Here is a 26,611-nt window from a genome sequence, read left to right on the forward strand (position 1 = left end):
ATACTGTATGAATGTATGCCCACTGTTGTAGGCTGTTCATTTCATTATAATAGAACTTTATTTACACCAGTTAAGAGTATTTGTGCACAATATTTTGTATTTTTGTATTTTTATAATTGATTAGACCGGCAATAAGCATTTCATATTATCCACGGATTCCCAAGACAAGTCATTTAAAATTACTGGGTTACATTTCATACATATATAATAAAACACAAATCCTATCACTATGCTAGTACATAACTCATCTGTCTGACCTTTGGTCTTCGGGCTTCTTCTTCTCCCCCCCTCTATAACTTCCACGCTGGGGACAGGAGAAGTTTCCCTTCTCGTTTGGCTTGTCTGTAGTCTTTTTCTGGAGGGGAGGAGGCTGGCGGCGCCGAGGAGTCTGCGGCGGATACCCCACCCCCCCTTGTATCTAGGCTGCCCCCAGTGAAGCCAAGTTTCTGTCTGAGCATGCTCTAGGCGAAGACATTCGACGTAGCTCGGACCTCGTCGGGGGTCCGTTCACATGACCTGGGGAGATCCTATCTAGAGGGATCTCCAGGGAACTTATGTAAATTTAAGGAACAATGGGGTTCTGGGAGAGGTCTTTGCATATTTTGCTTGTGTTTACACATGTTTAGAATAACATTTAGCACACACTGTCACAGCATTTTTACAGGACCAACTTTCCTAAAGAGGTTACAGTTTTCCTCAGTCGACCTTGGCTTGTTCCCCTCAACCTTGAAGTACCTCGTTCCTCATGCCTTCCCGGTTTTGCAGAGGGGGAAGGCATACGCCTGGAAGTGCAGGCCTTTGGAGCAACACCCCGAACCGGGGAGCACGGCCGCGGAAAGGCCTCTCCCATGTTGTAGGTTCGGGGAAGTTGACCCATTGGCCGCTTTCCCCATTTTAATCTGGAGCCCGTTTGGGCTCCGGAGAACCAGCTTTAAGCGTGGTTCTCTTTTAGGGCCTCTTGGAGTCCCTCCCTGACTGGGAGGGGGGGACTCCCCCTTTACTTGGTAAAAGATAGAAAACATAAATAATAAAAAAAAAACACATTTTCACAAGGAAGCCTTGGTCCATGTTGGTATGTGGCCCAAGGATCCTTGCCTGTCAATCAAATCCTTGACCGGCAGGGGTGGGATCTAAGTTGCATGGTAGTCACCACTTCCTGTGAGGTTTTGCCCATATCATGATGCCCATATCCTGTCAGTAGGCGTGGGATATGTAAATGATTTCTTGCAAAGCGGCTTGGGAGATTTCTGCCATTTCCCACACTAATCTGATAGTATAGTGGAAACCATGGGGAGGAGTGTGTCAAGTTGGGCCAGTTACTCCATTGGGTGGGCTTCTCCGAACCTGCACCATTGGAGAGGCCTGTGCCCGGAGATGCTTCTTGGGAAAGCTTGATGAGATAGCTCGTAAAAAGGGCTAACTCGGCTCCCACGCTCTCCAACTCCATGCTCCTTGGTTCGGTCTTTTAATCTCTTCAAAAGCCTGCTCTAATTTTTCACAGCCTGCCCACCCAAGGGCGGGCACCCTTCTTTTGGTCAAAAATAGATTCATAACATCTTACAAACATAGATAAACATGGCTGGTTGGTCGAAATCCCATTTTCTGTTACTCCTCCCGCCTGGGAGATGGCAACTGGTAAACTGACACGTCATGTCTTCTGCTGAGCACTGCCTTCTACAGGCAGACAGGGCGGTTGACAGAGGCGCCAGGCAATGAGGCCATACAGTTCATTAAGCAGACCAAGTGGGAGGCACATATGCAAATACTCTTTTGCCTTGAAATGGGTTTCTTGGGCCATTGTGGGGCACCCCCTTTTTCAGAATCGCCCCAAAAGGTTTGCGGTCATACTCCAGCGGTTTTCCTATTATTGGGCACTTCTTACTTGTGGGGAGAGCCAGAGTCACCGTGACTTGAAGGTGCTTCGGTGCGTTTGGCCCTCCCGGTGGGGGCCGGGTTCAAGCATTCTGCCTGGTCTCGTGTGCGCCTTTACAAACTCAGGGTGCCCCTGCAAGTATGGCACCTGGTGCAGAGTCTGTTCTGGCCCCCTGAGACCCTAAATGGGCGGAACTTTTAGCTGGAGCTCCGTGCTCCGGAGGGCAAGTGTCAGTGCCTGCCCTCTTTTAACCCTCGGGCTGCTTCGGCGGCCCAACCTTCTCTGGTAAAAGATAGACAAATCTTAATAACACCAGTTCATTACCCACATGGGGTGTTGGAACTCTAAGTCCCAGATGTCCCCAATCCTGTGCTTTTGGGTTAGTGCATGCGCATGGTGTGTTTATGCAGATGAACTAAGCCTAAGGCATGTTGGGAATAGGATATTATAAGACATTTTCAAATATATATGGACCTAGGTTCGGTCCGCTCCTGCGGGAATAATGGCTTGTGGAAGGGTCATAGTTTAGGTGTATTGGTTCCAAGATCGCTCTTCACCCGCATTGTCTCTTTAATCTGAAAGACAGTTGGCGGACACAGAGTGCCCGCGGTAGGTGGCTTTTCCTAAGCTCCTCGGTTCGGGTGCCCATGCACAGCCTGAGTCCCTTCCACAGTTATGTGGGTAAGGGCTGCACGCTCAGGCGTCCCAATGGGTCAGAACAGTGGCTGCACCAGGTTCCTGATGCTTTGAGCGTCTACAACTTCTTCCCCTCTCCGTTCCCTGTGTTACTTCAGGATCACGGAGCGCCGGAAGAGTCACAGAGCTCAAACACTGGACTGCTGGGAGTCTCTCTGGGTCAGAACAGGTTCTGTCCCAGAGTCACTTCGGGCCTTGTAGTGATGGATCACTTGGTGGGACTGTTATCTAGACCATCAAGAAGCGATCCAACACTTGCAAGAATGCCCTGAGTTTGTTCTGCCCAATTTGGGCTTCCTCTCACCCCATCCCCCTGGGCCAACGAGCCCACCCTTTACTTGGTAAAAGATAGAACTTCCCATAGCAACAGAGCGGGGCTGAGAGATACTGACATGCATAAGGTAAAGGCTGGCTGTGGGGACTACATTTCCCATCGTCCTTTGTTTCCCATCCCAAAAGTTGGGACATGTGCAGGAGAGATTCATGCAAATGCCTCAAATCCAAGGCGGCCTGGGAGCGACGGGGCAGTGAAGTTTTCAACCATAAAAAGCCTTATTCGGGGGTTAATGAGGAGGGGGGTATTCCAAGTCTATAAACAGGATGTATGGATTTAAAATATATATATATATATATTGGGCCGAGCCTTCATTTGACTCCTAGTGACCTTTTAGTTACTTGGTGGGATTGAGGCACCAGAGGGGTTGATCGGGCGGCTTTAGCCTGTGACCCGACCAGTCCCCGCTGTTATCAAACATGTGGGGCTGCAGAACCGGGGGTCCCAGCGGGCCTGTTGAACTGAAGCGCCTGGCGCAATCCAGTTCAGATGGGAGCCTGAAGTGGCAAAGCAGGGCACGCACCCGATGGGAGTCTTCCGATAAAGACTTCTGAACCCTCGGGAAGCAATCCTTGCAAGTTCTACCTTGCCACTGCTGGTCCGCACTCCACGGTTCGGTTTCGTCGCCTTTCTCCCCTCTCCCTTTCCCTTGGGCTTTACAGCCCTCCCTTACAAGTAAAAGAAAGATCTTGGAAAAGGAATGAAGAAAGGGAGCCCCCCCCCCTCGCACAAGTGGGGAGGGGATTCAAGGCGGTACTTAGGGCTTTTCTATGACGAGGGGACGATATCTCCACATGGTTTGGAGCTCGTCCACCTTCTTGAGCTGCTTTCTCAGCCAGCACCCCAAGACAATTATTACAATACAGAGTATAATCTGGAAGACCAAAATGACCACAATGGGGTGCAGGGCTACGTTAAGTATCGCTGACCCAGTAGGGCTCCAGCCAAGGAGCGCGTCAAGGAACGAATGCTTTCCCGTGTCCTTGATTTGTGTTAAAAGCCCGGAGATTTCCTGTCCATCATGTTTAACCACCATGGACGCAGTGTCTCCGCTCCTCTTGATTTCTTGCAAGGTCTGTTTTAAAAGGGGATGAGACAGCAGGGATCTAATAGCCCGCAGCCCCATGCCCAGAAAAACTGGTTGAATGAATTTGAACAGACTAGGGGCCAGCAGGATTTCCTCCCTAGTCCATATGGGGACTGTGAATTCTATATCGCATCCCACAATGGAAGATAGGTTGCAGAAACATCTGTTGACATCTGGCAACATGGGTTGGATGTGGAAAGTATTTATGATGAGGTACTCACAATATGTCCTCACGCAAGCACACCCTCTTCCCAAGTACACAAAAGCGGAGGCGTTCTCTTGCCTAAGTGCATATTTGCATTCTTGAGGGGAGTCCCTTAAGGGGTTCACGCAGGGGTGGTGAGTTTGTAGAGTCTGCTCATCACAAATAAATCCCAGGTTGTCTTTGTGTACACATGCCTTTAGATCCACAGCTTCCCAACTTCCGTTGTCATTCCTGGCCCATTTATCTGAGTCCACGGAATACAAAACTTCGGTTGGTCCCACTTGCAGCCCTAGTGGCACAACGGGGTGTACATAAAAGAACCTTTGTGCAGTGGGCATCAGGATGAGAAGTCTCAACTCCTGCCTGTCCACTGAGAAAGAGGTATTCACCAGAGTCCACCAGGCTTCCAATTCCAGTTGCGGGGTGGGAATTTCTGGTCTAATTAACTGCTTGATTTCCAGGGGGATATTTCCCTCCGTGGCTTGCCTGATCATGCCCATGGTTACCGCTAAATTCATAGCTTGAGCCTGGGTGCATGCTAGCGCTAAAGAAATATTTAACTGCAGGGATTGAGTACCTCTCAACAGTAAGGCAAAATCTCTTTCAATTTGGTTTTCCCAATTTACTAAAATGGAGCTGATGGAATGCTGGACTTCAGAGATGGTGTGGAAAGAGTCATTAATGGGTTTTCCCAGCTGGGAAATATAAGAGGTAGCGTAGGCAAATTTATTTGCGAGGGTTTCTATATTTATAGAATCTAAAACCGCTACTCCTCCAGCAACTGGTGCAACCCAGTCTCCTACAGATCGTTTCAATCTGCGAGGCGTGTTCCCCACCCATAACTGCAGCCAAGCCTCCCAACCCTTTTTACTGGGTTCCAAGTAGGGAGCACATTGTGGCAATTTTTCGATGGTATTTAATCCTGTCAGGCTGACCCTGATTTCCTTTAATACCATCTGTGGCCGAATTAAAACTTGTTCCCTAATATCCCGCTTAATCACATGGGAGCCAATTATGTGAGAGTTGGCACTTAATGTACTCTCAGCGTCTGGAATGAGAGGGTTGAATTGGAGCTGGGTAAAATTCCCTATTGTGAGGGTGTAGTTTCCTTCCTCCGATGGAAGCTCTGTGTTGAAGGTGCCCAATTTGGTGAATTTCATTCCCATTGCGGACTCCCGCTGGCATAGAGGGTCTATTACCATAAACCAGTCAGGAGGTCCCTGTGTTCCCAACTCCGAATCAGTAACAATCCAATTTTTATTTGACCATGCAGTTAGCTGGTAGTGATGCGTCTCTCCACTAGGTGTCTGTATTGAGAACGCAAGCGGCTTTTCTATCCTAGAGCCGATTGATAATATAAATTTGAAAGGATTCTTTGCGCTCCATACTGCGGTCGACACGATTGCAATTTCACAGTATGGCCCCATGTCCTCAGTAAACCCTTTAGAGGCTGGAGTAGCGCTGGGAGTTATTGTGGGAGTTGTTAATTTCCGTGGGCCCTTTGGGACATAAACACAATGCATTGGCACTAGAGGTCTCATGGTGTCCTCATGAGAAAAACAGTACAGTTCCTGCGTTAACATTCTGGTCCCAGCACATAACAAAATCATATTAGGTGGTCTGACCCACTCTTCATCACAGCTGCGAAAGTCATAGCTGCTTCTGGGGAGTCTGCTGTCATTTTCCCCATAATTAGACTTTATGACTTTGCACAGCATGATTTCCTTGGGATATAGGCTTGTTTTACATCTCCAATGAGAGAATGGGACTATAGTGGGCAATACTGCTCTATCAGCTGTACATTCCTCCTGCATTAACATCAACACTAAATACATTGCATGCATCATTGTTCTCACAGATCTCACCTTCACATTCTGGTAATCCATATTGTGTACCTGAAAATAAAAGATAAGATTGCGCTGTAGACCCTTCTTGCTATTTCTATAAGCTTGAAGGAGTCAAAGTACTAAGACAAGGTTGGGGAAGAGGGGGAAAGGGAAGGAGCAATTTCACAGGAGAGAAGAAAAGAAAAAGAAAAAAAAAACTGCTGTAGTTCTAAAATTACATGTTTGTGTTCTGAGTTCTTTTCTCCTGCACTCCCCCCCTAGATTACTGTGGACAGGTCTGTCTCAGGAATCTTTATACTTGGACTTGTTCAAGTTACACCAAGGGTGAGGAAGGTGTCACTTAAGGGGAAATCCACCGGTTCAGGGCAGGGCATGACAGAGATTTGTCGGATTTCGGCTCTTCTCTGCGGCGGCGCCCCTTCAGGTTGCTGGATCTGATTAGGGTTAGCTGGCGCAGTCCCCTTCCATTCCTTGAGTTGGGAACAATGGAAGTACTTTCGCCAGGTTTCTCCGTTCTTTTTCTGAATTTCTACTTGGTAGACTGCCGGGCTGATCCTCAGTGTTATCGGGACTGGACCTAACCATTTGGCTTCCAAGGAGTGCTCGTTTTGCGAGAATCTCCTATATAGCACCAGCTGGCCTGGATCCCACACTCGAGGATTTTTAACCCAGCCTAATCTCTGGTCCATTGCCTGCTGTGTTTTTCCTAGTTGTATAGCTACCTCCAGGTGGATATTGTGGACCTCCGTGACTAGCGATTGCACCCACGCGTCATTCACAACCACCGGCATCCAGTCAGATGGAAGTTGTGTTTTGAGCCAGAAGGCTTCCGGCAACACCATTTTCCTTCCTGTCATGACCATATGCGGTGTGTGACCATGGACGGCAGTAGTTCCCCTCAGCGCCATCAGGATAATGGGTAGCTTCTCGTCCCAATCCCTGCCTGTGGATTTTACTACTTTCCGTAGGGCTTCCTTGATTGTCCGGTTAGTCCTCTCAATTGCCCCTGATGCCTGGGGGTGCCCGGCAATGTGAAACCGCTGTTCCACCCCCAAGGCTTTGCACAATTCCTTTGTGACCTCCCCGATGAAGTGTGACCCCGAATCCGAGTCCATGACCCTCGGGATTCCCCACCTCGTCCATAGGTGGTTGAATAAAATTTTAGCAGTTGTAGCGGCAGTATTATATTTACAAGGGAAAGCCTCCACCCATTTGCTGAAAGGATCGATCACCGTGAGGCAGTATCGATTTCCTCTTGCTGTGCGGGGAAGGGGGCCGATAAAATCGATTTGTATACGAGCCCAGGGTCCCTCTATTCTTTGGTGCTGGATGGGAGCTTTGGGTCCTGATGTGTCGGCATTAACCATAGCGCACGCAAGGCAATTATTAACCCACTGTGCTACTTCCTGGCGCATGCCCGGCCACCAGCCCGTCTCCTTTACCCGTTCCAAAGTTAGATTTGCACCGCGGTGTCCCTGCTCGTGCACAAACTTGATTAAATCCCCTCTGACTTGCAGGGGCACAATCCAGTGTTGCTCCCCCTGGCTATCTACTGCCCAGTAAATGCCCTCTTTCTGAATGATGGTGTATTTCCCCGTTTCATCCTTCTGGGCTTTGGCAAGCTCCAGGATCTCTGGGTCGTCTTTCTGGAGCTCGCCCAAATCCATCAGGATTTCCCTCCCTTTGCTCTGGTTCCGGGTGGTGACCGGGTGTAAAGGAAAGGTGGGGGGTGAGCGGAAAGGATTGCTGTCTGCGAATGCAGCTTCTTTGGCAATAGCGTCTACTCTATTGTTCCACATCCCTTCCTCTGTATATTGTCTCTGATGTCCCTTAACGTGAGTCACGTAGGTGGAGTCAGTTCGCGCCTCTATTCTCTCCGCTATTTGCAGCCATTTCTGAGAGTGCGCGACCGTTTTCCCCTCGCTATTCAGCCAATTCTGTTTCTTCCAAATGGGCAGCCAGGCCGTGATCGCCTGCACCGTCCAATGAGAATCTGTAAAAATGGCCAGGGGAACATCCAGAGGCTCAAACTGGAGGATTGCTAGCACTGCCTCTACTTCTGCGGCTTGGCTAGAATGAGGGCGGACGGTTCCTTTAAGGACTAGGGAATCCTGCACTCTAATGGCGCCGTAGCCGGTTCGAGCTGAGCCATTTACATGGAAAGAAGATCCATCGCAAAACCAACAAACAAGCTCTTGTTGTCGGGCTTCTGCTAGGGTTATTCCTCCATTAACTGGCCAGGGTATATGTTGTACCACTGGCAGCGGACACTCATGCTCTTCCCCTTCAACTACGAGGCCATAGGGCGAGGGCGGTTCCTTTTGCTCCTTCTGGAAATCTACCCCTCTATTAGTTAACGCCAGCGTCCACTGGGCAATCCTTTGGTTCGAAACTTGCCCATCTTTAACTTTCCCGGAGAGAATATACTTAAGAGGGGAATGAGTGGTTTGAACTACCACCCTTGCTCCTCCTATTATAAACTCCCAATGGGTTAAACTCCAAACCAGAGCGAGGCAGACCTTCTCGCAGGGGGAGAACTTCTCCTCCACGGAAGAAAGGTTCCTGGAGGCATAAGCCACCACCCGCTGGGATCCCGCCTGTCTCTGGATCAAAGTAGCCCCTAGACTGTGCTCTGAGATAGCCAACTGAATGAAAAACGGCTGGGTAACATCGGGGTGGGCAAGCGCCGGAGCCTTTGCGAGGTCATTTTTGAGCTCTGCAAAAGCCTTTTGCTGCTCCGGTCCCCAGTACCACTGCACATCCTTCTTCAGGAGCTCATAAAGAGGTCGGGCTTTCTCGGAGAACATCTCGATGAAATCTCGGGAAAAGTTAAAGGTGCCTAACAAAGCTCTTAGTGAATGGGGGTCTGTGGGGGCGGGGAGTTTAGAAATCACTTCTACTCTCTGTGAATCCGGTGTTCTCCCTTCTGCTCCTAGTGTGATGCCGAGGTACTTCACCTCGGTCTTTACTAGCTGGGCTTTCTCCCTGCTTGCTTTAAAGCCTGTTTCTTGGATGAGGGTGAGGACCTCCTCAGTGACCTCCCGGACCTTCTCCTCTGTCTCTGCGTGGATCAGCACGTCATCTACATAACTGAGCACGCAATCCTTTGATCCAGGCAGCAGTCGGTCCCACATCTGCACAACATGCGCGTGACAAATGCTTGGGCTAGAATGGAAGCCCTGCGGTGTCCGCTTGAACACGTACTGTTGGCCGCGGAAGGTAAATGCGAATTTATACCAACAGGATTCGTGCAGGCGGATCGAGTGGAACGCGTTGGCCAAGTCCACCACGCTGTAAAATTTAGATCCCGCTGCAATAGCTGCCACAATTTCGTTGTATTTAGCGACCACCGGGGCCACCGGGGGAGTCACTGCATTGAGGGCTCTGAAGTCCACTGTCATCCTCCAAGTTACTCCATCTGCCTTTAGGACCGGCCACAAGGGGGCATTGCAGATGGACTGCATTGGGAGGATGACATCCCACTTCAACAGACCCTCAATTGTTTTCCCTATTCCTGCTTCCGCTTCCGCGGGGTATTTGTACTGACGCTGGGGAGGAGGATCTTTGCCCTCTATGAGAACACAAGCGTTTCTCACAGTCCCACACTCCGCCTTGTCAGTAATCCACACCCCGGGAAACTTTTGAGTCCATAGATCTCCCGTCACTGAACATACAGGGAAGGGAGCTTTTAGAGCTGCACATCGGTGTATAGCATTAATAAAGTCCGGGCCTCCCGGGATGTGCCACAGGAGTCCGTTGGCTAAATCCACAGTTAAATGGTTTTTCTTTAAGAAGGGAGCCCCAATCATTCCATCGTCTTCTCCTGCATTGTTACAGGCTCTCATGCTGGCTTTGAGTCTCCCTACAGTGATTGGAATCTTTTTCCAGATGTGTGAGAGGTGGCTTCCTCCCGCGTACCCAGCCAGTTCCAGAGTTCTATCTGTCTGGGTTCCCTGGGTAACTAGCGTTGGATGGAGCACGCTAATCGATGCCCCTGTGTCTACTAATAGAGTGGCAGGTTTAATGTTCCCTGGAGCCCCAATGCCTGCTTTTACCATTGGTCTCCCCCAAGTGTCTGGCTTAAGTTTAGCCACTACTCCTTCGGGGAGATTAGTGGGCCCCGGGCACCCCTAGCGCAGACCCTGTTCCTCATATTCCGGACTGTTAACGACCGTTTGCTGCTGGACCGCGGCTATCGGAGCCGGGTATAACTGAACGGTGGGGTGCATTGGAGGAGGTGGATGTTGAACTACTGCAGCTACGGGCGGTGAATACCCTTGAGGTGCCACAAAATGAGATTGGGTTGGAGGAGGTGGGGGAGCAGACGGCTGCTGATTTCCCCACCCCTGCATCACTTGTTGTTGCCTTTCTATCAAAAGTGCAGTGGGTGCTAGATCCATATTGGTCATGTCGCACCCTGCATGGAGTAAAAAGTTCCAGAGCGCTTTCCGCTGAGTCTGTTCTCCGGGCGGTAGCGAATTCCAAAAACGAGCTCGCTCAGCCTTTCTGTTATAGGAAGGCTTGTACCCTCGACTCTGATTCTGCAAATCTTGATATGCCTCCCCATAAGGGCCCGTCATTATGTTAGGCTGCGGGGCCGGAGGCGGCTGCACTGCGGGAGAAGGAAAAGGGGCCGAGGGCTGCACGGGTGGAGGAGGGGCTCTCGGTTGATAGTTAGGGTTCCCCCCCCCCGCTCCGGGCTTCTGCCTGGCCGGTTTCCCATTGCTCCGCGCCTGAGCGTGCTTATTTTGTCCTGTTGGAGGATTGACTGGAGGCTGCGATGGGTTATAGGGGTCCGGATTAACTTCCCTCTTCTGATACTGAGAGTGAGGCCCGTTGTTAGCATAAGTAACTGTATTAACAGCTTCCTTAGCCCGGTCTTTCTTACTACTCTTTTTCCCTTGCGCAACTGTGTCCATATATCTGCTAATATTTTCCAGATTGGCATAAAGTGCGCTCCATTTGGGGTTAGGTGCATGTGTGGGTCCTAGTGCCTGCCGCGTTTCTGGGTTGAGGCCTTTAATGACATCTGTTATAAAATCAGCGTCATCGTAGTCGGGCTCCTGACCCTCTTCCTCCGGGAATACTACTTCGGCAACTAAGGCTAAGAATTGTTTCTTTGTTAGATAGACCATAGGGTCTTCATCTGGACCTTGCACAGTCTGGGTATACACATATTTAACATTCTCTTCATTCCAAGTAATTCTCAATAGTTCAGCTATCCACTCCAAGGTGGTTATGGCGCCTGTGTGAGCGACTATCAATTTTTCTCTCACCTTTTCTACATGAGGGCCGTTTAAAGCCAACCTCAGGACCTGATTTAGCTCCCTGATGGTTATGTTTGGGTATTCACGGTACATTTGCATCATCCATCGGATGGAGGTTTCTCTATTATATGGGCCAAGAATTTGGTGTGCCATTTTAATATTTTCAATTTTCCAATCCTTAACCTCCTTAGTTATCTGCACCGTCTCTTTACCGTTCCCCTGTCTAGTGGTAGTTTGCCGGGTGACCACCGGGCATACTGGGGCGGGGGCAATCTCACAAGGTTCTATTTCCTCCTCATCCTCACTTTCCTCGTCCGAAAAAGCATAGAAGGTGGATGGGGAGACCGTTGCTATAAGAGCATTTTTACGGTCTAACTTCTGCTGTAGTGCGGCAATTTCTTTTTTACACGCCTCATGGTTAGCTGCCTCTTTGGTTTTCTTCACCGTTTCTGTGGCTATTTCAACGGCATATTGCAGTTTGTCATTCCGGTTTTTGGTTTGCTCCAGCTCTTTGCTCAATGTCTTTACTTGCAATTGGGCCTTCTTTAGAGCTGTTATTGTATCTTGATATGCTATAGCTATGGTGAGTTTCTCAGCCTTAATCTCCTCTACGGTCCGACTTGCCTGTTGCCAGTCAAGGTCCAGGGTATTATTCTCCTGCGCTATCCTATCTATTTCTGCAGCGTGTCTCCTGTGCAACTCTGCCTTCTCGAGTTCGTGATCCTGCTGCACTTGTTCCAATTTTTCCGCATGGCTCTGGAGTAGAAACTCCCTTTCTGCGGTTTGCCTCTGGAACTCCCTCTCTAGCACCGCCGCATGGTTCTGGAGTATGGATTCCCTTTCTGCAGTCTGTTTTTGGAACTCCCGCTCCATCACCGCCGCATGGTTCTGGAGTATGGATTCCCTTTCTGCAGTCTGCTTTTGGAACTCCCTCTCCAGCACCTCTGCGTGTTTCTTAAGAATTGTCTCCAATTCCTGTTCTTTCTTCTCTGCCTGCACTTCGTGCTGCTTTATTTCCTGATTTCTCTGCGTAAGCTGCTCCCTGAGTTGTTTAATCAGGGCTGAGCTATCCCGCAGGACTTCAAACAAACCCCACGTGGCAAAAAGGTCTCTTTTGCCAGTGCTAATTGTTTTGTTGCTGCAATTTTCCTCAAATATGTCTCTAAAGGACTGGAGGGGATCAGGGCCTTGGTCAAAGATTCCCTTTTGCCAAGGGTTGTCCCCTTTCTTCAACAACCATTTTTCCAACTTGGGGACTTCCTCCTTTTTGGCGAAAATCTCCATTTCAGTTTAGTTTTCTTTATATCTCGCCTACTGCCAACCTCCGGTGGTGTTTCAGCTAAGGTTACGGGGCACCGAGCCGACCCAACGATCGCGTCTCGGGTGAGAAAGGGGAGCCACGGGCCGACCCAACGATCGCGTCTCCGGGCAGAGTTTTAGGCAATGAGCCAATCCTATGATTGCGTCTCAGCCAAAGGGAAAATCCACGAGCCGACCCAACGATCGCGTCTCGGGTGAAAAAGGGAGCCACGGGCCGACCCAACGATCGCGTCTCCGGGCAGAGTTTTAGGCAATGAGCCGACCCAACGATCGCGTCTCAGCCAAAAGGGGAAATCCACGAGCCGACCCAACGATCGCGTCTCGGGTAAAAAAAGGGAGCCACGGGCCGACCCAACGATCGCGTCTCCGGGCAGAGTTTTGGGCAACGAGCCAATCCTATGATCGCGTCTCAGCCAAAAGGGGAAATCCACGAGCCGACCCAACGATCGCGTCTCGGGTAAAAAAGGGAGCCACGGGCCGACCCAACGATCGCGTCTCCGGGCAGAGTTTTGGGCAGCGAGCCAATCCTATGATTGCGTCTCGGCCAGAAGGGGAAATCCACGAGCCGACCCAACGATCGCGTCTCGGGTGAAAAAAGGAGCCACGGGCCGACCCAACGATCGCGTCTCCGGGCAGAGTTTTGGGCAGCGAGCCAATCCTATGATTGCGTCTCGGCCAGAAAAGGGAGCCGCGAGCCGACCCAACGATCGCGTCTCGGGCAAATAAAAACAAAATAAAAGTTGCCCAGCAGTCAGATTGCAGCGGTCCTGTGACCCGCCTGCCTTCTTGACTGTCGGGTGCCTTAGACTAGCCTTGGCCTAGACTGGTGTAAGGACTTGGGTGTGTGTGTGTGGGTGTCTGAGCGTGTATGTAGTGTGTGTGCGTGTGTGCACTCAGCTCTAAAGGAAAGGAGAAGGGAAGGGTGCTCTATCCAGATCTTAAACAATCCTAGCCTGTCCTGACATTCCCTCCCACGATAGACGCGTTTAGAAGGCCTCGGGACGGCGGCCGGACTTCACGGGACTTCCCCCTTGCGTTCGATCGGGCTCAGTCCTCTTGCGAGGTGTCTGGCCTCCTCGGGGCGGCTGAGAAGTCCAACGCTGAATGGTAGAAACGGGAGCAGCCCAACCCACAATTTTATAGATGCTCGCTAGAGCCTTTCACACAGAACTCATTCACTCAATCACTCATGCAATAGCCTCGCTAGCAAGACTTTCTGAACGGTGCAACCTTACGTCTGTCTGTATGAAGACACGCGTGTCGACTCGCGTGCGTTCACACAAACAGGATAATGCCCAAGCTTTCTCCACCAATTTCTGTTAGGGAAACTGCTCTCAAAATAAAGTTGGGGAATTAGACTGAGAGACAGCTAGCCCCAAAAAGGAATCTTTGTTATCTGTGTATACGAGGCTCAACCGATCAGAGAGTCAATGCTCAATAAAGGACTCTAATTTAATAAAATCAATTGTGGTTTATTTTGAAACAATAGTTCGTTCACACAAGGTACAATATCAATCACACATTCATACAGGTCTAGGAAAAATAGAGAGATCGATAGGGGAACATAAAAGGAATGGACATACAGGGTAATACTACCTCTCGCAGACTCCAATGGAAGGCTCCGATGGCGACGAATGAGGAAATGGGGGAAAGGTCCCGAAACTGATCAGGAATCGGGGGTGTTACTACCCAGCGGGAATGGGGGTTTACTGAGTAGAAGGCACACCTGTGGGTAGCTAGTCCACAGGTTATATAGAGTCACCTTAGTCCTGAGGGGATGGGAGGTGACTGGGAGTGGTAATGGGAGGTTCTGCAGATGACCAGGAAGGCTGGACATCGGCTGGACCAATGGTGGGTCAATGGCGACACCTGATTGGGTGTGTGCTTCAACCAATGAACATCACCTTCATCCTGGGCATCCTGGAAACTTCCAGGTTGCGACAGGGCCTGGGGCGGCTCCGTTGGTATCAATGTGGGAATGGTTGGGTGATTGGGAGAAGATGGGATTAACTGGGAAAGGGACAATAGAGAATCAGATATGCACCTAGGTATTCCGGTGTAGACAAAAAGGGCTTGGTGGTATCAGGAGAGATCCTTCCTCTTTCTCAACTCTCCGGGGTGAAGACAGTTGTTTAGGAAATCACTGGGCAATCAGGATTAATAGTGGAGCCATTAATCCATTCATAGACTAGGTGGGTTGCTTGCGGGCTAGGAATGACTCAAGGTGTGTACGTGAGGTTTCCACATAGAAGGAATGAATCCCATCCAGGCAGGAAGATAGCTACATGTGGTGTTAGCAAAACACAGTGGTTTCCATGCTTAGCGCTTCACACCGTTCGCCTGGACAGCTCCGTGGCGGCGTAGCCTCCTCCTTACCATGGCGGGTTTCACGCGATGGCGGGGAAACATTAGAGCGCGGCTGCAGACACTCTGTGCCTGACTCAAGCGCTTATATACTTGTTAATAGGTACACGGGAGTCTCATGTAGTTCCTGGGTAGCGTCACTCGCATTCACTGGCCAGGCGGATGCAAGCTTACTTCTCCAGGCGCCCTGGCAACCATGATGGTACTCATGATGTTCACGTGTATGAAAAGTAGGGGGTTTTTCCTCACACTAATGGCAGAAAGTGAGGAAGACTTAAAGAACCTCTTGTTGAGGATGAAAGAGGAGAGCAGAAAAATAAGCTTGAAACTCAACATAAAAAAACTAAGATCATGGCATCCGGCCCCATCACACCATGGCAAATAGAAGGGGAAGTCATGGAAGTAGTGACAGACTTCACATTTCTGGGATCCAAGATCACTGCAGATGGTGAATGTAGCCATGAAATTAAAAGATGTTTGCTCCTTGGGAGGACAACTATGGCGAACCTAGGCAGTATAATAAAAAGTAGAGACATCACCCTGCCAACAAAAGTCCATATAGTCAAAGCAATGGTATTCCCAGTAGTAATGTATGGCTGTGAGAGCTGGACCATAAGGAAGGCCGAGCGTAGAAAAATAGATGTTTTTGAGCTGTGGTGCTGGAGAAGAATCTTGAGAGTCCCTTGGACTGCAAGAAGATCCAATCAGTCAGTCCTAAGGGAAATCAACCCAGACTGTTCCCTGGAAGATCAGCTGCTGAAGCTGAAGCTCAAATACTTTGGCCACCAAATGAGAAGGGAGCACTCCTTGGAGAAGACCCTGATGCTGGGAAAGATGGAAGGCAAAAGAAGGGGACCGCAAAAGATGAGATGGCTGGACAGCGTTACTGATGTAACAAACACGAAACTTGCAGACTTCAGAGGATGGTGGAAGACAGGAGAGCCTGGCGTGACTTGGTCCATGAAGTCACAAAGAGTCGGACTCGACTGTGCGAATGAACAACAACAACAACAAACCAGTATTACTCTCCCCTCCTCTCATCTTTTATCTTTTTTTAGTCTGACTCTTTCCACCCTTCCCTGTACTGACACTAACTGAGGTTTGGAATGTGGGTTGCAGGTTGCCTAGCAACCTCCCCAAAGGCTACCGGCATATCATAACATAGTCTCAGGAGAACTCAGTGGCACACTTTTGTTCAAAAGGGGGGGGGGGGTGGAGCAGTCATTACTTCTGTTATTTTTATTTCTTTAATCCTCCAGTGTTATATGTTTTTTCTGCAAATATGAGGCTTGTCCCAGGCTGCTGGATCCACCCCTCATCTATCTCTGGCTCTGGTCTCATTGTGAGATTTTTTTTAATTCATACCTTGTGGTCTGGTTCAGAATTAGATATAATGATGTAAATTGATTGATCGATCTGGAGAGAGAGAGACCGACCATAGGTTTTTAATACTATGGTTATTTTTTGTAATTCTATAGTACTAAAAAGACTAGAGCAAGGTTCCCCAACAAAGGCATCATGGTGAGCACCAGTACTCAGAATTTGTGTTGTGTGGGACCATTGTTATTGGTTGTTCACTTTCAAATGAAAGGGTTTGCCATGTCTACAGTAACAGTAATAAAGATAAATAATAATAATAATAAAGATAAAATAACTAAACACCTGGAGAACCAAGCTTGAATATAGTATAAACATTCAAAGTTTTATCAAATTGTTTCTGTTATACAAATCTCATAATAAATACTGATTTGTGAGTACATCTCATGCAGTCTTTTTATAAATATAAATCAAGGTCCATATAGCAGAATGATCCAGAGGTGAGCTAGTTCGCCTGCTGTTTCCAAAATTCTTTTTCAAGAATTGTTTGCTAATATTCAACATACACATGGAATCATGTACTATAATCTGACTGGAGGAGCATAGACAGTCAGTTAGGCACTTGGAGAAGACTCTCGGGGACACATTAGATGTGTCCCACTCTGAGCATGGTAGTCCCATTTCTGCCAGGGAACTTGAGGGTCGAGAGAGAACAGGGCACCATGCTGAGGATAAGGGGAAAGCGCTCTCAGAAGGAACCTCTTCTTCAGTTGGTGAGTGGGTATCCTTTTGCGCCAAAGAACCCTCTCTGGGCAGGGTGGGGGTCTTGGTAGTTGCTGATTCAATCCTTAGACAAGTAGACAGCTGAGTGGCAAAATTGCATACTGACCATATGGTGAGTTGCCTGCCTGATGCAAAGGTAACGGACATTACCCATGTTGTAGATGGACTGATAGTGCTGGGGAGGAGCCAGTGGTTGTGGTACATATCGGCACCAGTGTTGTGGGGAAATGCAGTCATGAGGTCCTGGAGGGAAAATTTAGACAGCTAGGCAGAAGTCTCAGGGCCAGGACCTCCAAGGTAGCCTTCTCAGAAGTGCTACCTGTTCCACACGCAGGGCCGGAAAGATAAGCACAAATTAGGAGTCTCAATGTGTGGATGACATGATGGTGTAGGGAGGAAGGGTCCACGTTTGTTAGGCACTGGAATGCTTTTTAGAACAAGCAGAAGCTGTACAGAAGAAACAGTCTCCACGTCCCCAGAAGGAACCAGGCTGCTGGCGCTTAAAATCAAAAGCATTTCAGAGCAGTTTTTAAAATGAATCTTGGGGGAAAGCCAACAGGAGATGAAATGTCTCTGGTTTGGGATGACTCATCTCAAAGTGATGAAGGGTTAGCTGTTACTTTCCTCCCTGGCAGTGGATTAGAGTGGTTCACTGAGATGGTGACAAACAGTATGGACTGCCTGGCAAAGTCTCGAGGCAGCAGGAGGAAGGTTGCGGATCTAAATTGCCTGGGAAATTATAGATGTTTATATGCAAATGCTAGAAGTGTCCAAGATAAAATTGGGGATTTGGAATACTTAGTGTTGGGGGGAAATATAGACATTGTAGGTATTTCAGAAACTTGGTGGAATGAGGAGAATCAGTGGGACATGGTGATTCCTGGATATAAATTATATCGGAAGGATAAGGAGGGAAGGGTTGGAGGTGGGGTGGTTCTGTATGTCAGAGAGGGTATACAGTCCAGTAAGATTGAGAAGGCAAGAGAATTAGATTCCCTACTAGAAATGCTGTCACGCCTCCGCTAATGCAGAACAGAAAAAAGTAACTTACAGAAGAGGCATATCTTAATTTAGCGGGGGACAGGAGCACTGCTTGTCTTTTTAGAGGTCCAGTTTGTTGTTTTTTTGCTCCCTTCCTGACTCTCAAAGCTGAGTGTTCTTGTTAATTTATACATTCTTTTGCTATTGCCTGGGGACTGTACTTTGAACCACTAAATTCTGACTATGTGTCAACATGTTGAATGCTGCTAGCTGATCAATACCATCAGCTGTGCAGGTGCAAAAGCAGAACATATACTCTGTTATTGCAGTGAGGCATACATAGTCCAAGCAAGTAAGAAGATCATGAGCATGTGTCAACAGTGGCTATTTTACCAGCTATCATGTTGAATGTTGCCACAGCACAGATATAGCACTGCTTGAAATGTTGCACGTTTTGAATTGCGGATCACAGAAGTGATAAAGTGAGATGCTTAGTGGAATAGGCATGTAAAAAAGGTAAATTCAAATTTCAAATGCCTTTTTTGCAAAGGGGAACTCATCCCTTGCTTGCACATGTGTCCTTTACCAAAAAAGCAGCAAAAATAATATTTATTTTATCTAAATTAAGTACACAGTGAACAAGGTTATTGTTCAAAAAATGTGTAAAAATAGCATTATTCAAAAGCTAATGACAAAACTTGCTTATCTTGTGGTGAGATATTGTACTTGTGGTATTTAAAATATTAACCATATTCCTAACCAAAGGTGTATGAGCAAAAGGACTGAAATAATTGCTTATGGGTTTTCAATATTTTCCACATGGGGACAGGCTTATATAGTTCCCCACTGCTACTGCTGATATAGTACAGCGGCAATGAGGACTTCCATATGGCAGTTTTTTCCATCGTTTCCCTCCTCAGTCTCCTAGCACCAACCAGGCCATCACCATTTTTAAAAAAAATAGCATTGGAAACAGTGCAGAGGAGGGCAACTAGAATGATTAAAGAGTTGGAACACTTTCCCTATGAAGAAAGGTTAAAACGCATGGGGTTCTTAGCTTGGAGAAATGTTGACTGTGGTGTGACATGATAGAGGTTTACAAGGTTATGCATGGGATAGAGAAGGTAGAGAAAGAAGTGCTTTTCTCTCTTTTTCACAATACGAGAACTTGTGGGTATTCAATGAAATTGCTGAGCAGTTGGATTATAATGGATAGAAGGAAGTACTTCTTCACCCAAAGGGTGATTAACGCATGGAATTCACTGCCACAGGAGGTGGTGGCCGCTACAGACATGGGCAGTTTCATGAGGGGGTTGAATAAACATATGGAGCAGAGGGCCATCAGTGGCTATTAGCCACAGGGCAGATGGAACTCTCTGTCTGGGGCAGTGATGCTTTGTATTCTTGGTGCTTGGGTGGGGCACAGTGGGAGGGCTTCTACTGTCCTGGCCCCACTGATGGACCTCCTGATGGCTCCTGAGTTTTTTGGCCACTGTGTGACACAGAGTATTGGATTGGATGGGCCATTGGCCTGATCCAGTATGTTCCTGGGTCCCTCCTCCCCCCAAATGCTTGGAAGGGTTAACGACCCAACCAGTTATTCTGATGGAGCAATTTAGAAATTGTGGGGAATGCTTGTTGGGGAAAGACTTGTGAAATCTTTTCTCTCATGGAATGGGTGAAATGCTTTTTATGACATATTACACAAAATGTGTAATTAAAACAAAATATGTTGTGTCTCCAGTTCTAGATATTTCTTATGTATAATGTAGACATATACAGTGTATTTTCAATTATACATTTGTTGTTTAAGCATGAATATTTTTGACACAGTTCACATGCTAGAATGTGCTTGGTGATAATAAATAACTAAATAGTTCATTGTCTTTAATATATAAAGTTTAATTTGATATACAAATATGCTAGTAGTTCTGTTGCAACTATTCGTGACTGTTTCTGCTAAGTAATACATCTATTTTTGTTTACTGTAAAATTTGTGTTCTATTTTTACCTTCCTCCACCCCATCAGGATAACCAAAAATTAAGGTGCATACGTGAAGGTAGCATAGGATACAGTGGTGCCAATCTTTCTGTAGCATTGGGTATACTTGGAATTTGGATTGTAGAAAACTATGCCTTTGATATTTTTAAATTCCATAAATATTCCATTTATACAATGTTATATGCTAAGTAAGCTATAAAATTGCAGGGTTTTTTTACAGCAATAAAACAAGTGTAGGGTTTGATAGGACAGTAATTTGTATTTCATTTTCTCCCAAAAGTTCAGAGCCTCCTCCCCTGTGTCTTTAACTTTTCCAGCAATTATACAGTTCTAGGGCTCAGTAAACCATTTGTCAGCTTGTAGTGAAATAAAATTTTTATCAGTCTTTAAGGTGCCACCAGACTAATTTTACTTTTGGCATCAAGGAGCTGTTACTAAAACAAACAAACAAACAAACAAACAAGAAGCTACCCTTTATATGGGGGGGGGGGCATGTTGAAAGATAGAAATACAAGGTGAATTACACAGACAACACAACAGGACATTCAGTGAACAGTGCAATAGGATTACTGTTGTAAACACAATCAGAAATCTAAAACTTGAACTGAAGCACAGCATAAGTATTAACACATTAAACCAGTGGTGTCAAATATGCAGCTCGTGGGCCAGGTCAGGCCCCTGGAGGGCTCCTATCAGTCCACAAGCAACTTTTGGCTATCATCCGCTTCCTTTTCTCTCTCTCTCTTGCTTCTTCCTGCATCACAGCATGCTTTTATTTTAAGTCTTAAAAGTATTTAATTGTGTTTGTCTGTGTCCTTTATAAAATTTATATCTCCACTACCTGTTATTACATTTTAAGACACATATGACCCATCCCGACAAGGTCTCATTTATGCCAGATCTGGTCCTCATAATGAATGAGTTTGACACCCCTGCATTAAATGATGCAAAATCTCATAGTAGTATCCTGTTTATAGCAAGCTGTACACAGTAGTATAGACCACACTCTCCCAAATAATTTATGCAGTTTTGTGAATCACTTTGTATTTTGGAACCATGTTCCCTTCATAGAAACACCCTCTTGAATAATTCAGTTTTGTATAGTTTGTAGAAAGTCAGGAGAATTATTTTATTTATTTATTTTATTCCATTTATATCCCGCCCTCCCCTCTTGACGTTCTCAGGCAGGTTATTGCATAAGACAGGGGCCACAACAGAGGGCATGTTTATAGGCAATTGTTGATTTTGCCCATTTGTAGGTTGGCACCTGCATATAATGTACCCCAGGAGAAGAGTTACAGTCACATCTTTAGCACAGGTCTTCCACTTAAATGCCTTCTGGGAATGAAAAAAGAAGGAATCAGTGGGGGTGGGGGCTTTTCCATGTGCCTATTCCCAGATCAGAGGAGGAACTGTGATCTTAACAGCACCAAGAAAAGCAATCTTCTCAGTATCAAGGTCTCCTGCATAAGTGATCACCTGAAATAAAAAGAAGGGAAGGAACCAATGGGGGAAAGGGGCTTTCCCAGCCAACATTCAGCTAGATGGCACAAATTATTTTTTTCACACATTCTTTGTCTGATGTGCGTTTCTATTGTATATAGATTTTGTATATACTTTTTATATTTTTATTGTGTGTGTGTATTAGGGTTGCCAAGTCCAATTCAAGAAATATCTGGGGACTTTGGGTGTAGAGCCAGGAGACATTGGAGGTGGAGCCAGGAGCAAGGTTGTGACAAGCATAATTGAACTCCAAAGGGAGTTCTGGCAATCACATTTAAAGGGACAGCACACCTTTTAAATGTCTTCCCTTCATTGGAAATAATGAAGAATAGGGGCACCTTGAGGGGCTCATAGAATTGGACCCCTTGGTCCAATCTTTTTGAAACTTGGAGGATGTTTTGAGGATATCCACTGGATGCTATGCTGAAACTTTGGTGCATCTACTCAAAAAACAGCCCCCCAGGTCCCAGATACCCACAGATCAATTCTCAATTATACCCTGTGGGAATCAGTCTCTATAGGGAATAATGCAGACACTTCCCTCCCCCGCTTTCTGATGACACTGAAGCATGGGGAGGGCCTCCAAACCAGGGGGTCCCCTGCTCCCACCTGGGGATTGGCAGCACTAGTATATGTATATAGGCCATACCAAGGCTCTTTTGCAAAAAGCAAGGAATATTAAAATATATGCACTTGACAGAGACCCCACAGCATTTGAACTATCTCAGCAGCTTTCTGAATATCACCCGTGAGTACAATTTTTTAATCATTTCTATCTCAGTAGTATCTAGTTCCATATGTGTGGTTAACATAGCTTCCACAAACTTACTAAACACAGTTTGTACTTGTAACTTTTGATGAGCATGAGCTCTCAGGAGCAGAGCTCTAGAATCTCTAAATTTTATTGTGCTCTTTCTCTCCCCCCCCCTCCCAAATACTTGCTTCTGGGCTCCATTGTTCAACCTCCCTGTGAGAATTTTGCTGAATTCTAAGATTTGACAAACTTTCTAATAGTTTTCCCCACAAAAAAAAAAGTGAAAATAACCAAAACTTTTCAAGCAGACTGATGGAAATCTTCATCATGCCAATGTGGCCACATAGGAGAAAGTTATTTAAAAAGTATTATGGGAGTAAGGTTTTATTATGACAGTTGTCATTCAAGAAGCACTTTAAGGTAGATGGTGAACTGATATAATTTAGTATACTTTCCAGTGATGTCAGGGGTATGTGACATATGCAAATGTTTGTGCTAATGAGCTCCAGCACCTCTTTTTCTATGAAATGACTACCGTATTTTTCGCACCATAAGGTGCTCCAGAGGATAGGACGCACCTTCCTCCTGGGGGGCGATCCGCTGCCTCTTCCTCCGATCCGGCGCTTCCCCCGCGCCTGCTTGCCTGGCTCCATCTTCTTCAGGCAAGCACTGGGATCACTCCATGTGGCCCCAGCGCTTCACAAGCGCTGGCTGCGGAGGGGGCAGCGTGCTTCCTACTTGCCTGTGTCCCTGCCTTCAGCTGTGATGTTTAAAGCAAGCGCTGGGATCGCTCCCTCCCCCCTCCGATCCCAGCGCTTGCTTTAAACATCACAGCTGAAGGCAGGAACACAGGGAAGTAGGAAGCACCCGCCCCCTCCGCAAACACTGTGCTTTGCGAGCACCGGCTGTGGTGAGGGCAGCGTGCTTCCTACTTCCCTGTGTGCCTGCCTTCAGCTGTGATGTTTAAAGCAAGCGCTAAGATTGGAGGGGGGAGGGAGCGATCACAGCTGAAGGCAGGGACACAGGCAAGTAGGAAGCACGCTGCCCCCTCCGCAGCCGGCACTTGCGAAGCGCTGGGGCCACGTGGAGCGATCCCAGCGCTTGCCTGAAGAAGATGGAGCCAGGCAGGCAGGCGCGGGGAAGCGCCGGATCGGAAAAAGAGGCAGCAGATCGCCCCCCCAAAAGGTACATACCTTCGGACTATAAGACGCACACACTTTTCCCCCCACTTTTTTTTTGGGGGGGGGGAGTGCGTCTTATAGTCCGAAAAATACGGTATATATATTCTATTGTATATACATTTTTATTTCCAGGCCACTCCATGATTGTTCATTCCTATAAATGAGTGTAAATATTGGCAAACCCAGAAGAATGCCTAGCTTCATTTTGCAACGTTGGCACTTTCTAGGAATTAACATTTTTTAAACCTTCAGAAATCTCTTGAAGTGTATATGAGAGTCTTCTACTTCATGTTAGCATGGTATTCACTACTACTGCAAAACTTTCCAACACTTAGAAGACGGTTCATTTATTCTGCTTTTTATTCTAAAAATGTGTTTGGAGGCATGACACAACTATATGGATTTAGCTGAACAATAGAAATGCTTTATATATGGATCTAAGAACTGCAACTTAATGAAAAGACAACTGATCTCATTGTTTTTGAAATGTCCTATCATACTGGTATATATGTTAATCAATGTAAATTGCATGTAGCAATTTTCAATTAAAAATTATAGCTGAAAACTTGTATTTAAAAATTTTATTTTTCTTGCATTGTTCAATAAAATAACAAGGCTAACTTTTTTCCCATCAGTGTTTTCTTGATATGACATTTGGAGCAGGAGGCCATACCAAGGCTCTTTTGCAAAAAGCAAGGAATATTAAAATATATGCACTTGACAGAGACCCCACAGCATTTGAACTATCTCAACAGCTTTCTGAATATCACCCGTGAGTACAATTTTTTAATCATTTCTATCTCAGTAGTATTTAGTTCCATACGTGTGGTTAACATAACTTCCACAAACTTACTTAACACAATTTGTACTTGTAACTTTTGATAACTACATTTAACAGAGAAGTAATTTACTGAGACTATTGCATTTCCTGTATTATATGGTAACTTTTGCCTCAAGTGAAGATCTGATTCTTAGGGCAATAACTGGAAGCTACATGAGTGGTTTCTCATTATGTTTATTTCTTTTCTCCCTTTACCTCGTGCCAAGGGCTTCTCCAGTGTGGAGTTTCACTCTTTTTGTGTACTTCATGTTTTCCTACTGTCCTGATTTTTTTAAAAAAAAACCCTTTCATGTTATTTCAGAAATAAAGGCCAAGTCCAGGGGCGGCCAAACTGTGGCTGTTTCCCACATACTGTGTGGCTCTTGAAGTGCCCACTGCCCTGTTGGTCAGCTTGGAAAAGGCATTAGTCTCTTTAAATCACTTTTCCAAGCCAAGACATCCAGCTGCTTGGAGAATGCATTTAAAGTTGAAGTTGCTTTCTTTCTATCTCCCTCTCATCTATTTGCCTTCTTTCCTGCTTGCCTACCTGCCTATCTACCTACATCTGACATTCATGTCTTGCAACTCTCAAACATCTGACATTTATTCTCTTACATTAAGCAAGGTTGGCTACCCCTGGCCAAGTCTCTGTTTTTGCATCACCTCATGTAGGGTTTTGCAGACTCAGGTATCCTTATTTTTCTTAGTTATGGTCAAAACAAAGGCATGCATCAATTGTTAGCAAATACACTTTAAAATATGACTGTCACTTGAACTACTTAGAAGATGGGTGAGTATTCAGTCATTTAACATTAGGTTTCTTTTATGATAGCTCTTACTAAGCTAAAGGTAAAGGTAGTCCCCTGTGCAAGCACCAGTCATTTCCGACTCTGGGGTGACGTTGCTTTCACAACGTTTTCACGGCAGACTTTTTACAGGGTTGTTTGCCATTGCCTTCCCCAGTCATCTACACTCCCCCCCCCCCAGCAAGCTGGGTACTGATTTTACTGATCTTGGAAGGATGGAAGGATGAGTCAACCTGGAGCTGACTATCTGAACCCAGCTTCCGCCGGGATTGAACTCAGATCATGAGCAGAGCTTAGGACTGCAGTACTGCAGCGTTACCACTCTGCGCCATGGAGCTCAAAGAAAAAAGGTAGTCCCCTGTGCAAGCACCAGTCATTCCCGACTCTGAGGTGATGTTGCTTTCACAACGTTTTCACAGCAGACTTTTTACGGGGTGGTTTGCCATTGCCTTCCCCAGTCATCTACTCTTCCCCCCCCCAGCAAGCTGGGTATTCATTTTACTGACCTCGGAAGAATGGAAGGCTGAGTCAACCTCGAGCCGGCTACCTGAACCCAGCTTCCACCGGAATCAAACTTAGGTTGTGAGCAAAGCTTAGAACTGCAGTACTGCAGCTTTACCACTCTGCGCCACAGGGCTCTTCTTATTAATCTAGGTGATACAAAATCCACCAACTAATGTAATCAGTTTCTGAAGTTTACCAGATCAGATTCTAGCTAGCTAACCAAATTTTATTTCTGAAACGAACTGAGTGTGGTCATATATGATGGCCATTTGGGATGCCCAGATGCATTTCTCTAAGCTCCTAGATAAAGGTCAGACTGTGCATGAATATAAAGTATGGTGAAACTGGCAGTTACATGATTAAAGTTTAAAAGTTGCTCTTTGTACTAAAATTAAATGACCATATGGTTGGTTGTGGCTATTAGGGCTATTGTATGCAGTTCATGAATAAGTGTTATACCAGTTTCGCACTAGACCTTTAATCCTGGTTTAGCCCTGTCCCTAAGCTGACATTCTACACTAAAATCATAGAATCATAAAGTCATGGAGTTGGTTTATCTGATTCTATTATTCTAGTGTAGAATGTCAGTTTGGGGACAGGGCTAAACCAGGATTAAAAGTCTAGTGCGAAATTGTCTTTAGAATACTGAGATTTCCACATTTCCACTGTTGCCCTCAATGCAACACATATGCCATCCTGGAGAGGCAATCCTGGACTTGGTCCTAAGTAGTGCCCAAGACCTGGTGAGAGATGTAAAAGTGATGGCACCACTTGGAAACAGTGACCATTATGTTATTGAGTTCAACATTTGTAATAAAGAGGTAGTTGCCCAAAAAGACCAATACAGACACTTTTAACTTTATAAAAGGTAACTTTCCTGAGATGAGGGGGCATGTGAAGAGGAAACTGAAAGGAAAGGTTAAAAGGGTCAAAACCCTTGGGGAAGTTTGCAGACTATTTAAAACTA

General features: G+C 46.5%; 1 protein-coding gene across 1 annotated transcript in view; it reads left to right on the plus strand.

Annotated features, from left to right (window-relative positions):
- Positions 1-26,611, plus strand: part of METTL15 (methyltransferase 15, mitochondrial 12S rRNA N4-cytidine) — a 300,656-nt gene that overhangs the window by 142,510 nt on the left and 131,535 nt on the right. The window contains exon 3 of the mRNA XM_060261319.1: positions 24,150-24,286. Coding sequence (XP_060117302.1) covers positions 24,150-24,286 — 137 coding nt within the window. The remainder of the gene's footprint in view (positions 1-24,149; positions 24,287-26,611) is intronic.

This window comes from Heteronotia binoei, chromosome 21 (genome assembly GCF_032191835.1).
Source record: "Heteronotia binoei isolate CCM8104 ecotype False Entrance Well chromosome 21, APGP_CSIRO_Hbin_v1, whole genome shotgun sequence".
NCBI classification, from domain to species: Eukaryota; Metazoa; Chordata; class Lepidosauria; order Squamata; family Gekkonidae; genus Heteronotia; species Heteronotia binoei.